At 52.9% G+C, this 12,567-nt stretch overlaps 1 protein-coding gene across 17 annotated transcripts in view; it reads left to right on the forward strand.

Annotated features, from left to right (window-relative positions):
* Positions 1 to 12,567, forward strand: part of MAPT (microtubule associated protein tau) — a 101,053-nt gene that overhangs the window by 75,124 nt on the left and 13,362 nt on the right. For 9 of the 17 annotated variants that reach the window (XM_043584887.1, XM_043584871.1, XM_043584877.1 and 6 more), the window contains one exon: positions 2,744 to 3,009. In XM_043584887.1, the coding sequence (XP_043440822.1) occupies positions 2,744 to 3,009 (266 nt within the window). Of the gene's footprint in view, positions 1 to 394; positions 449 to 2,743; positions 3,010 to 12,567 lie in introns of all 17 variants that reach the window. The other 8 variants (XM_043584873.1, XM_043584874.1, XM_043584870.1 and 5 more) reach the window with 1 other exon arrangement.

Genomic DNA, 12,567 nt, shown 5'->3' on the forward strand with positions numbered 1-12,567 from the left:
AACAGGCGTTGGTTGTCTCTCCTTGGATGTAATTCATTTGATAACAAGGGTAATTCACAGAATTGTGATTGGATTTTGAAAGTGATTTTGATCCTGCTTTTCTTTACTTGGCCTTAAGCTAGTTGACTCACACAGCTGGGAACATGCATTTCTCTTCGGGTCTTACCTGCTTTTGGGTGGCAGCTTCCTGATGCGCACATCTCCCCTGCGGGCCACCTCGCCCTGTCTCCTGCCAGTCAGGACCCCTGCTCCCTGAGCACATTCCCTGCCTGGCTCGCTTCCGCTGTCTGGCCTGGCTGGGCATGGCTGGTGCCTACAGACAGCATGAAGAGCTCACTGAGGCCCTGTTTAAGCTTCATTATAATGAGGCTTCCTGTGGATTTTTCTTTTTAAGCTACCAAGCAAGTGCAGAGAAAACCACCCCCTGCAGGGGCAAAATCTGAGCGAGGTAATTCTGAGGCCGCTTTGAGTGCCCCGTGGGGCACTTTGCTTTTCGTGTGTGGCCATTTGCTGGCTTAGGTTTTTAGAGCGGAGGGGAGAGGACCTGCTTCTGAAACGTGCGTTTCACACGTTGAACCTGAACGCAGAACCGTCAGAACTCCTGCTCCTCGTGTGTGGCGTATGCAGACGTGTCTGTCTGATGGGCCTTTTTATTCCTGCGTGTTCTCGTTTACTCCGGCTGAGGCTTTGGTGGGGGCAGGGAGCATGTGTCTCCAGCTGCTGGTGGGTGCTGGAAGCTTGGACCAAGGTTTAGGTGTGAAATTCCTGCGGGCATTTATTAAACGCACATGTATTAAACACTCCCTCCTGTTACTACATCCAGCCTTCAAATCAGCACTGTGGGCTGTGACCGCTCTCCCCATTTTCCAGATGGGAATACAGGCTTAGGAGGCTGAGTGGTTTGCCCACGGTCAATGTGCAATTACGTGGCGCAGAAAGGGTTTGTAACTAACACCAAGCCCAGTGATCAGCCTGTGTGCCTGGAGGCCGGGTTGGGGGGCGGGGGGCGGGACAGGGGACTGAACCTGGAGCGGAGGCCCTGTCTGTTGTTTCCCCATGTGGAAAAGGAGGAAAAAAAAAGCTTCATCTGTCCTGTTACCAGAGCTTGATGACATTAGGAACATCCAACAGATGTGGAAATTCAAACTCAAAAAAATGGGGGTGGCCGTCCTCTTGATGGGAGAAGTCTCCTTTTTGCTGCCACATGATGCTTCCAACCAAGAGCCATCCTTCTCCAGGCTGGAGCCTACAGGTCCCTGTTTGGCACAGAAGGTTCCTGGCGCAAGGGGCCAAGGGATCTGGGAAGCTTGGAGGCGGCCGTAGAGCCCAGACACCCCCAAAGCTGAGGGGAGCCGGGCCCTCCCACCGGCACAGCATTCAGCCCCGTGGCTGTCAGACTCCATTGTGCTCAGGAGTCCCCAGGGAGCTTGGGGGGCACCTGGGTGGGTGGCTCACTGGGTTGAGCGTCCCGCTTCAGTTCAGGTCATGATCTCATGGTTCACGAGTTCAAGCCCCATGTGCGGCCCTGTGCTGACAGCTCAGAGCCTGGAGCCTGCTTTGGATTCTGTCTCCCTCTCTCTGCCCCTCCCCCGCGAGTGGGGGCTCTCTCTGTCTCTCAAAAATAACTAAACATTAACAAAAAAAAAGAAGAAGAAGAAGGAATTCTCCTGGGAGCTTGGGAAGAACCCATAGTACAGGCCTTCAGCCCAGGAGGCTCCGTCATGCCAGGTCTGGACCGGCCCAGGGATCTGCATCCTATGGGTCTCATTTCTGACTCGAGGCTCTGGACGTTCTGATGCAGGGGCCCCTGGGCCACACTTGGAGAAACACTGCTTCATGGGGCAGAGGGAATAGTAACTATGGAGTGGACAGGGGCATGGGAAGTGCAGGGGGGAAGCTGCTAGGGAGCCCGGGACTGAGTCTGTCGGGGAGAGAACAGTCCCAGCAGCCTTCCTAAAAGTTTGCAAAGGCGCAGGGATCACCGCGCATGGGCGCAGCGGGGGAAGGAGCTGTTGGGGAGGGCACGGCGGCACGAGGCAGCGTGGCTTGTCTGGAGAGCTAGAGACGGGTGGCCACGAAGCAGGCGTACATTCGTCGACCCCACTCACCACAGAGGAGTCAGGGCATGTGCGCAGGGGCCTGCTGGGATAGAGGCCTTGAACTTGCTGAACAGCTTAGAAGCCACCCAGTGGGCAAAGGGTCTAACAGACCCAGACAAGGGCACCCCCCTGGTCCTGTCACTGTGTCACCCTTACTCGGGGAAGGGCCATGTAGAATTGTGCTGGTTTTACAAAGCACATCTACAGGCATCCGTGCCTGGCGCCCCTCACTGCGGCATTATAATTCTCTCCCTGTTTGAGTCGAGGCCCCTGAGCTCTGAGAGGGAACATGACTTCTCTGGGACCACACAGCGTGTTGGAATCTCTCTCTTGACTCCAGGGCCGTGGGGCAGAGATGGTCCCCTCGGGGAAGGCTACTGGGTGGTCCTTGGTGACCACTCTCTTCTCTGGGAAACAGGGGATCTCGGTCCCTAAGCAACAAGGCCCAGAGGAAGAGACATTTCTCTAGAAATGAGAGCAAGGACAGCCTCCTGCTGATTTAGCTGAGCTTCTGGCCTTGTTCCCACCTGCCTAACTGGCTCTGAGTCTGGGAGTGGGCCCTCAGGACAGGCAGCCCCCGCCCCGGGCCTTTGCTGGCTCCCACCCACCCCAAGAACTGGGCTCACCCCCTCCTCTCTCTCCAGGTGAATCTGGGAAATCTGGGGATCGCAGCGGCTACAGCAGCCCCGGCTCCCCGGGCACCCCCGGCAGCCGCTCCCGCACCCCGTCCCTGCCGACCCCGCCGACCCGGGAGCCCAAGAAGGTGGCGGTGGTCCGCACTCCACCCAAGTCGCCATCTTCAGCCAAGAGCCGCCTGCAGACGGCCCCCGTCCCCATGCCAGACCTGAAGAATGTCAGATCCAAGATCGGCTCCACCGAAAACCTGAAGCACCAGCCAGGAGGCGGGAAGGTAAGGGCGCTCAGAGGCCGGCTGGGTGTGTGCCCGTCCCAGGACAACCAGGAGAAGGTGCGTGGGTGCCCCCCACAGTGACTCTCACCTCACATGGCACCCCAGTCCTTCCCGGATCTCTTCAAGGAAAGACGGCACGTCATGGTTCCATTCTGTTTGGGCGTCCCCACCAAGCCGTGAGTGCTCTCCCTGCTCAGGGGAGAGAAAGTACTGGTTCTTTCCTTTCCTGTTTGGGCCTCTGCTGACGGGACAGTATCTGAGACGGCAGGGTTGGTTGTCTCTCCATGGGGTAAAGCCTGGGCGTTCTCAAAGTGGAGGCACCTGCAGAGGTTCCCCAACCTTATATTTAGAACATGATGCAAGCAGTCTATAGGTGAGTGCCTCTGGCATTCGTTAGACGTTAAGTGAGGTTTCTCTCAAATCCTCAGTTCTGAGGAAATTTGGGGTGCCGTTTGGAACAAGCAATTCCTCAGAGCCGGTGGACACTCATGAAATCTTTGGGTTTCCTAAAGGTGGAGAGACGTGAGCGTCCAAGGGCGTGAGGTGGTGGGAGATAGGGACTGACCTGGACCCCCTTCCTCCTCTTCATGTCCCTGCCCCCTCCCATTGTATGAGTGTCCTAAGGCTGACGTAGAAAATACCACAGACTGGGCAACTTATATAACAGAGGTTTATTTCCTCACAGTTCTGGAGGCCAGAATACCAAGATCAAGGTTATCAGCAGGACCGGTGTTTTATGAGGTCTCTGCTTGGCTTGTGGATGGCCGCCTTCTCGTGTCCTCACGTGGTCTTTTCTCTGGTGCCTCTGTGTCCCAGCCTCTCCTTCCTGGAAGGACACCAGTCATACTGGATAAGGGCCCACCTCTTGAAAGACGTCATCTCCAAATACAGTCGCATTCTGAGGCACTGTGAGTTAAGACATCAGCATATGAATTTTGGGGGACACGGGTCGGCCCGTAACAGCCTGTCTCCCCCTCCAGCACCAGGAAGGGGAGTGGAGAAGGGAGAAGAGGTGGCATGTATGGGAGACAGAGGACCACGACTCCGCTCTTAGGAGCACAGATGTGTTTGGCCTCCTGGGCTTGGGCCGTCTTGGGGGCGACGAGCCTCTGGCTGTGCTGGGGGGAGCATTACGGCATCCGGAACCAATGTTTCCCTTCTAGTTAGAACCATGCGCCTCCCCCACAGCGGGGGCCTTTGCAGTATTGACGTTATTTATCGCTCTTGGCTGGCGTCTGGGTCACCGTGAGGGGAGGGCGTCTCAGGGCTTTCTGTCCATGTTGGTGCCTTAATTGAAACCCTGTGCCTTGGTCCCAATGGAGCCTCAGGACCTCTCCCTGGCCTTTCCCATCCCGGGGCTGTAGAGTCTTGCCCAGTCGGGAGGCCTGGGTGCCTCCTGGGGTAAAGCCCTGGGTCTCATGGCCACTGGTCTTTGGTCCACAGAGTTGGCCTTGTTTACTTCCCGTGTTTACTTTTCTGCAGTGTTTGCCTTGGCTGCTCCTTGTAAAGATGCCCATCTCCTTCCAGAAGGGGCTGGAAGCTGGGGCAGCCGGGGTGTTGACTTGAAGTTGGCCCCTCCGGGAGGTTCTCGGCAGAGGGATCTGCAGGAACAGTGTTTCCAAGGTGGTGGGGTGTTGGCCACTGGTGGTCGCACAGGCCCCTCAGCACCGACAGCGTCTGGTATGTGTGCCCTGTTCTCACGGCATAAAGTGACCGTTTGCTCCTCGCTTTGAAAAAGGAAAAACAAAAGTGACCGTTTGCTCCTTGCTTTGAAAAAGGAAAAACAAAACACCCACACGGCCAGTCCTGCACCTACAAGAAGATGGTGGCCGTGACCAGCATCTCACAATGACTCGTCACTGCAAGAGAGAAACTGTTACCATCAGCATCTCCAGCCCGAGGGCTGTCACACAGCAGCACTCACCTCTTCCTGCTGGCCCCAGGCTGCACCTGCATCAGCCCAGGCTGTACCCCCACCAGCTCAGGCTGCACCCCCACCAGCCCTGAGTTCCTCCGACATCGGCTTGGAAAGCGTGGGTGCTCCTGGCCTGGCTCCAGCAGTTCTGCAGAGAACTCGGGGCCGGGGCTGAGCATGTCCCGCTGGAGACCCTTCCAAGGCTGGAATCTGCCCCTTGCACCCAGGACTGCCCCGTCTGTGGGGGAAGAGGAGTCCAGTGGAAGGGAGCCAGCAACCAATGCTCAGCGTGGAAATGCTCCCAATTTGGGGTGCAGGCACAAAGCTGTCCACGTCTACCGAAGGGTTAAAGGGGAGAGGGCAACTATCCAGGACTCTTTGGGGGAGGAGGCAGGAAAGTGGCAAAGGGAGGAGTAACAGCTTCTCTTAAATCCCATGGAAAACCCGGAAAATTTTCTGAAACAAAGAAACCTTCAGCCATGACAAAGAGCAACACTAACCCCCCCGGGGAAATGAAGGGAAAAGAAACAGGAAAGAAGAAGGCACATGGGATCCACAGAGAAGGCCTTTAAAAGGCCCTGACTGCAGGTCTCCTGAGGTCTCCTCGAGACCTTTGGGGGCCCTGTGGCGTCCCACAGTGTCCTGCATGCAGCAAGTTCTGTGGGTGTTTACGCTGCAAAAGGGTCAGCGCTGTGAGTCTGAAGAACAATGCAGCTCCCTGCACAGATGCTCACACCGAAGGAGGAGGTAAAGGGTTCAGTTTGCAAACCTGCAGAGACTGAAAACCGCAGAGGATTGATGTAAATCAGCGGTTGGAAAAAAAATGCAAAACACCTGTTTACTGTTCTGTACTTCGCTCTGTTTTCACGATTTGCTGTTGTGAGCAGGTATTGCTTGAAGAGTCCGGAATGAAATTATTTTTTTTAACGTTTATTTATTGAGAGAGAGCGTGTGCGTGAGAGCACAGGCCCGGGAGAGGCAGAGAGAGAGGGAGACACAGAATCTGAAGCAGGTTCCAGGCTCTGAGCTGTCAGCACAGAGCCTGACACGGGGCTCAAACTCACGGACCGTGAGATCATGACCTGAGCCGAAGTCGGACACTCCGTGGACTGAGCCACCCAGTCGTCCCAGAACGAAATTATTTTTGAAATCGCAGATAAGCACTTGGCCACTTTAACAGAACCAGCTGAATCCACCAGGGGCTGGGGGAGAAGGGAAGGCAGGCCAGCCATGCAGACAAGCATACAGCTCCCTGGGGGAGCAGCCCTCCCGCCTGACTGCTAGAGGATCACCTGAGGGCCGGGGGGTGGGTTGTTTGAAAAATCTTGGTGCCAGAGCCTTCCCCCGGCCCATTAGGATCTTCCGGGGAGTCTCCCCAGATGTTCCCAATGTGCAAGCTGAGGCCCAGTGTCCCCAAATTCTTATCCTGCTGGCCTCTGGCCTCAAGCCCCACTACTAGGGTCTCCTGCGTACCCTGGATCTGATGGCCGGTTTTTCCTCTTTCAGTCCTGACCCTGTTTTCAGATTCCCTCCACCGGCCTCCGTAGGCTCGTTCCCCACCCAGGCCAGCCCCTGTGTCCTGCAGCCCTGCCCTGGGTTTGTCCCAGCCCTGTTTGTCCCAGCCCACGTTAAAAGAAAAACAGAAGGACATAGAAAGTCCATGTAACCGAAAGGGGAAATTTTTAAATACCAGGAATTAAATTAAACCCACACCACTGAGGGTCCCCCACACTAAGGGTCCCCCACACCACTGAGGGTCCCCCACAGTGAGGGTTGAGGGTCACCACACTGAGGGTCACTTGACCAGCATCACTGAGGGTCACCTGTGTTATGGACTGTCCCCCGCAATGTGATATGTCACCAGCAAGTCAGAAAAGACAGGACAGGCCCGTTTTGGAACCATCGTTGGTCTTTGAGTGCCAGGCACATGGGCCGAAGGAAGACAGTGAGAAACTACACCCTGGAGATGTTCAGACCAAAAGCAGAATAAAACTAGAAGTCACAGGGCTGGGGTGGCCAGGGGCACATGGGTTTAGGCTGGAGTTTTGTTCCTTTACACAAGAGCTAAGGGGGGTTGCCAGCCGATAGAGGGAGGTCCCTGCTGGGTCTGCGGTGAACCAGCTGGGAGTTTGCCCTGACAGGACAGGAGAGGACAGAGGAGGAGGAGGGCACTGCCCGCAGGGAGCCAGCCTCAGGCTCCATGGTCAGTGGGTCCTGGGGACTGAGGTTGGGAGAATCAGAGTTGAATAACCGGGCGGGTGAGGGCCCAGCAAGGTTAAGGCAACGCCGCGGAGAGCCCTCAGCAGCCCTTCTGTGTCAGTGGGAAGCACAGGGGCCCCAGGGACCGCCCAGGGTGGGAGAGGAGGAGCTCACTCAGGGCCAAGGCTGCCTGCTGCGGAGAACCAAGGCAGTGCCCGTGGCTGCCAAGGGTGGGAAAGGATTACAAAGTCATGGCAGGAAAAGGGCACGGGGGCCCAAACATGGGGTGGTCTGGTTGGTTCTGAGCAGATGGAGCTAAAGTCACGTTCTCTGAGGATGTTCAGGCCAGTGGCTGGGATCAGCCAGGCAGGGCCGAAACCTGCAGGAGCTGAAGGGCCTTGAAAGCCTTGGGCTGCAATATTCCAGGCAACCACAAGATGACGACAGAATGCTGTGTCTGTCTCCATCCTGGAGAACTGAAGTCTGTATCTTTAAAATTCATTAGAGTCAGTGACAAAGTCCCAGTTCTGATTTTAAAAAGCAGACACGGGGCGCCTGGGTGGCGCAGTCGGTTAAGCGTCCGACTTCAGCCAGGTCACGATCTCGCGGTCCGGGAGTTCGAGCCCCGCGTCAGGCTCTGGGCTGATGGCTCGGAGCCTGGAGCCTGTTTCCGATTCTGTGTCTCCCTCTCTCTGCCCCTCCCCCATTCATGCTCTGTCTCTCTCTGTCCCAAAAATAAATAAAAACGTTGAAAAAAAAATTAAAAAATAAAAATAAATAAAAAAATAAAAAGCAGACACGTCTAGGGGCGCCTGGGTGGCTCAGTCTGTTAAGCGTCCGACTTCGGCTCAGGTCATCATCTCACAGTTCGTGGGTTCGGGCCCCACCTCGGGCTCTGTGCTGACAGCTCAGAGGCTGGAGCCTGCTTCAGATTCTGTCTCCCTCTCTCTCTGCCCCTCCCCAGCTCATACTCTGTGTCTCACTCTGTCTCTCAAAAAATGAACAAATGTTTAAAGAAAATTTTTTTTTTTTTAAAAAGCAGACACGTGAGACCTTTACATGGAGTAAATTAAGTCAATTTGCACCTGGGGTAGTCTGCCTCTCCTGGGTCAGGGCCAGCTATAACTAAGCTAAACCTGAGCTAGGGTGCCACGTCCTGCAGAACAGGGCTGGGACCCTCCCCTGGGACAGCCCTGCAATTTCCTGACCTTCTGGGCATCTCCCCCTGCACATGGCATCTTTCTGAACAATCTTGTATAAATCCCATCGTTTTTTTTTTTTTTTTTTTTTTTTTTTTTGGGACAGAGAGAGACAGAGCATGAACGGGGGAGGGGCAGAGAGAGAGGGAGACACAGAATTGGAAACAGGCTCCAGGCTCCGAGCCATCAGCCCAGAGCCTGACGCGGGGCTCGAACTCACGGACCGCGAGATCATGACCTGGCTGAAGTCGGACGCTTAACCGACTGCGCCACCCAGGCGCCCCAATCCCATCGTTTTGAAGATGCACTGGGTATGTTGACCCTAGTGGAGCCAAGATGGGCCCCCCAAGCACCAGGCCATGCTGGAGACAGGCCTTTCCGGGGACAGCCAGTGGACACTGGGCCAGCCTGGGAGCTCCTGGGGGAGGACTGGGCCATCTGGAGCATCTTGAGAGCTCTGAGCTCAAACGGAATCAGATCAAGGCCCAGTGAGGGTTTGGGACAGCTTCATGTCCTTTAGTCACCCTCCACCCCAGCCTCTCCTCTAGGATCAAACCCTGACCACAGGAAATTCTCCCTTGACTGTGAGTCCCCGAGATCAAAATTTGGAGCCTCGAAAACATTGTTCTGTCCTTTGATGAGGATTTTCAGTGTCTGGCCAGGGCTGAGGGTCAATATCACACATATTGTTCTAGCTGAGAAATTAAGTTTCAGGATTTCAGTTTCGTAATGCCAACTCTTTTATCCCCCTTCTGTAAATCTAACATTCTGTAAAGGGTGTTGACTTAATTTGACGACTAACAGTAATTCAGGTCTGCTTCGTCTATTGCCAAATCCCACAAAAAAATTTGCTGCCCTTTTTTTCTTTTGGTGTGGGACTGGAATAAGAAAAAGCCACATTAAAAAAAATTGTATGTATATTGCAGATCTTATTATTGCTTGATGTCACTTGCTTCATTTGATGAATCTCTTTAAATGGATTAGTTCAGAAAATAACGTTACTTTCCTTGAAAAACTGGTTTTTATTGTCAGATAAGGAGAGTTAGGTAGCCCATCGAGTTTCCCTTTTTGCTTTGGCTTCCAGGAAGCTCGGAGTTCAATGTAATGATGTCTAATTGTCAGTCCTGATGACCTCTGCTTCTTTTACCATTATCCTTTTAATTTTGTTGTTTTGCTATTTCGTGTGTTTGCGTGTGTTTTCTAATACTAAACAGCTCCAATTCCTTTGTGAAAGGCAAAGTCTGCTTCTGGGACTTATCCAGTGGAAAGTGATGAGTAAAAAATGATCCCCACAGAAGGAGTTCATGTCCCACTCCTTAAAACCTGAGGGTGGCCTGACGGGATTCAAAGATACTATGCAGAGGGCGGTGGTAGCTCCTTAAGAAGCCGTGTGAGAAAGCCTGTTCCATTTGCTGCCCCAGCACAGGCCGGGGCCGAGGCACTGTCCCTGCAGCCCCTTGCTGGCAGGAGAGAATTTTGAGGCTCACAAGAGAGTGTTGTTTGTACTTGGTGTATGAGAACCCCGGCTTAAGGACCGCTGGGGCGAAACTTTGTTGTCACGCAGGTAGGTAGGTAGCCTGCGGTTGTACCACTGAGTTGAGAAGGTTACTTAACCTCCCGGGGCCTCAAGTGGCCTCCTCGTCACTAAGTTAGGGGCACGGCAGGTGCGAAGGATGAGGTGGAGTTAGATATTCTCCCAACCCATTCACCCCAGATGAGGGTGGTGTTTACGTTTAAAAACAGAGAAGAGGGGCACCTGGGTGGCTCAGTCAGTTGCACGTCCCACTCGTGATCTCAGGCCATGATCTCACGGTTCCGGAGTTCGAGCCCCGCATCGGGCTCTGCACTGACAGGGCGGAGCCTGCTTGGGATTCTGTCTCCTTCTCTCTCTGCCCCTCCCCTGCTCGCAGTGCTCTGTCTCCTCCTCAAAATACGTATACTTTAAAACAAACAACAGAGAAGAGAAGACAAAGGAAGACTTTGAATATATAAAGATGTAAACATTTGTAGGAAAAAAGTCACCTATGAGCAAAAAGGGGGCAAAGGAGCAACTCTGTAATAAAAAAAAAAATGCAGAATAAGCCAACGATGCAACCCCATTTATTTAAGTCAAAGAAAGCAGACCGATTCTTTACACGCCTGATGCTGGGAGCTGTGCAGTGAAACGGACTTTCTCAGCGGTGCTCACAGGGTAGAGTGATCCAGCCCCTTCAGGAAGCTGCTTGCAGAGGTGAACGGAGAATTTTTAGAGTATTTATTACTTTGACCCAGAAATTCTACTTCTGGGACTCTGCTATGAAATAATCCATAATATGGAAAGAGCTCCTTGCAGAAGGATATTTGTGGTGAGGCTGTTTCTGCTATTTAAAATGGAATAGATACAAATGTCTGATCACACAGCTATCACAAAATGGAATAGGACCTATTATTTCGTAACAAAGTTTTTTTTTTCAACGTTTTTATTTATTTTTGGGACAGAGAGAGACAGAGCATGAACGGGGGAGGGGCAGAGAGAGAGAGAGGGAGACACAGAATCGGAAACAGGCTCCAGGCTCTGAGCCATCAGCCCAGAGCCCGACGCGGGGCTCGAACTCCCGGACCGCGAGATCGTGACCTGGCTGAAGTCGGACGCTTAACCGACTGCGCCACCCAGGCGCCCCGTAACAAAGTTTTTAAAATATTTATTTATTTTTGAGACAGAGAGAGAGAGAGACAGCACAGGTGTGGAAGGGGCAGAGAGAGAGGGAGACATAGAATCAATCCAAAGCAGCTCCAGGCTCTGAGCTGTCAGCATGGAGCCTGACGCAGGGCTCGAACCCATGAACCGTGAGATCATGACCTGAGTGGAAGTGAGACACTTAACCGGCTGAGCCACCCAGGTGCCCAGAATAATCCTTCTGATGACTGTAGACAAGGCAGATGCTTAGGAGATGATGTTACTTGATAAAGCAAGATACATTATTGTATGTAAGTAATTACCACCATTTATATGTACATGGTGGTAGTTTTATTTATATATGTGTGACTTCAAGGGAATATCACAAAATGAAATTGTGGTTGTGATAGGGTGGCAGGAAAACCGTTTTTTGCTTTGTTTAAACTATTTTTCAAAATCATAATGTTATGTTACTTTTCTAATGAAAAATACATGGCTTTTTATTTTATTTATTTTTATATTTTGAGAGAGAGAGCATGAGAGTAGGGGAGAAGGGCAGAGAGAGAAGGAGAGAGAGAATCCCAAGAATCCCAAGCAGGGTCCACACTGAGGCAGGGCTCGATCCCACGACCCTGGGATCATGAGCAGAGCTGAAATCAAGACTCGGACACTCAACCCACTGAGCCACCTAGGCTCCCCCATAGCTTTTTATTTTAAAGGAACATAAAAGAAAATGAAAAAGGGAGGTTAGGGGGCACCTGGGTGGCTCAGTGGGTTGAGTGTCTGACTTCAGCTCAAGTCATGATCTCACAGTCTGTGAGTTAGATCCCCACGCTGGGCTCTGTGCTGACAGCTCGGAGCCTGGAGCCTGCTTTGGATTCTGTGTCTCCCTCTCTCTCTGCCCCTCCCCTGCTCGTGCTCTCTTTCTCTCTCTCAAAAAATAAACATTAAAAATTTAAAAAGAAAGGGGGGCGCCTGGGTGGCGCAGTCGGTTAAGCGTCCGACTTCAGCCAGGTCACGATCTCGCGGTGTGTGAGTTTGAGCCCCGTGTCGGGCTCTGGGCTGATGGCTCGGAGCCTGGAGCCTGTTTCCGATTCTGTGTCTCCCTCTCGCTCTGCCCCTCCCCCGTTCATGCTCTGTCTCGCTCTGTCCCAAAAATAAATAAAAACTTTGGAAAAAAAAAATTTAAAAAGAAAGAAAGAAAAAATGGGGGGTTAGATATGTGCTTACCAGGTTTTTAGATCCAGACCAGGAAAACGAAGGGAAAAAAAAAGGGATGGGGTCCGAGAGAAGATTACTCTGTTTTTATTCCGTCAGGCTAAGGACATCTCAAAATGCTAAATATGGTCTACTATCAATGTAATGTAACAACTAATGATTTAATAAAGGAAAGGCCATTTTCACACCAAAAAGTAGGATGGACAGAATTTTGCTGTCACGTCCTCATTTCCCCATTTTGCGAGGACCTGTGGCACCCTTGATGGCCGACTGTGGCTCCTGGGTCAGAGTTTGGGACCCTTCTACCCGCAGGAGCCGGGCCAGGGCTCCGACCCCCAGCCACAGCCAGCCTCACGGATCCTGCGTCTCTG

Source organism: Prionailurus bengalensis, chromosome E1 (assembly GCF_016509475.1).
Source record: "Prionailurus bengalensis isolate Pbe53 chromosome E1, Fcat_Pben_1.1_paternal_pri, whole genome shotgun sequence".
Taxonomy (NCBI): Eukaryota; Metazoa; Chordata; class Mammalia; order Carnivora; family Felidae; genus Prionailurus; species Prionailurus bengalensis.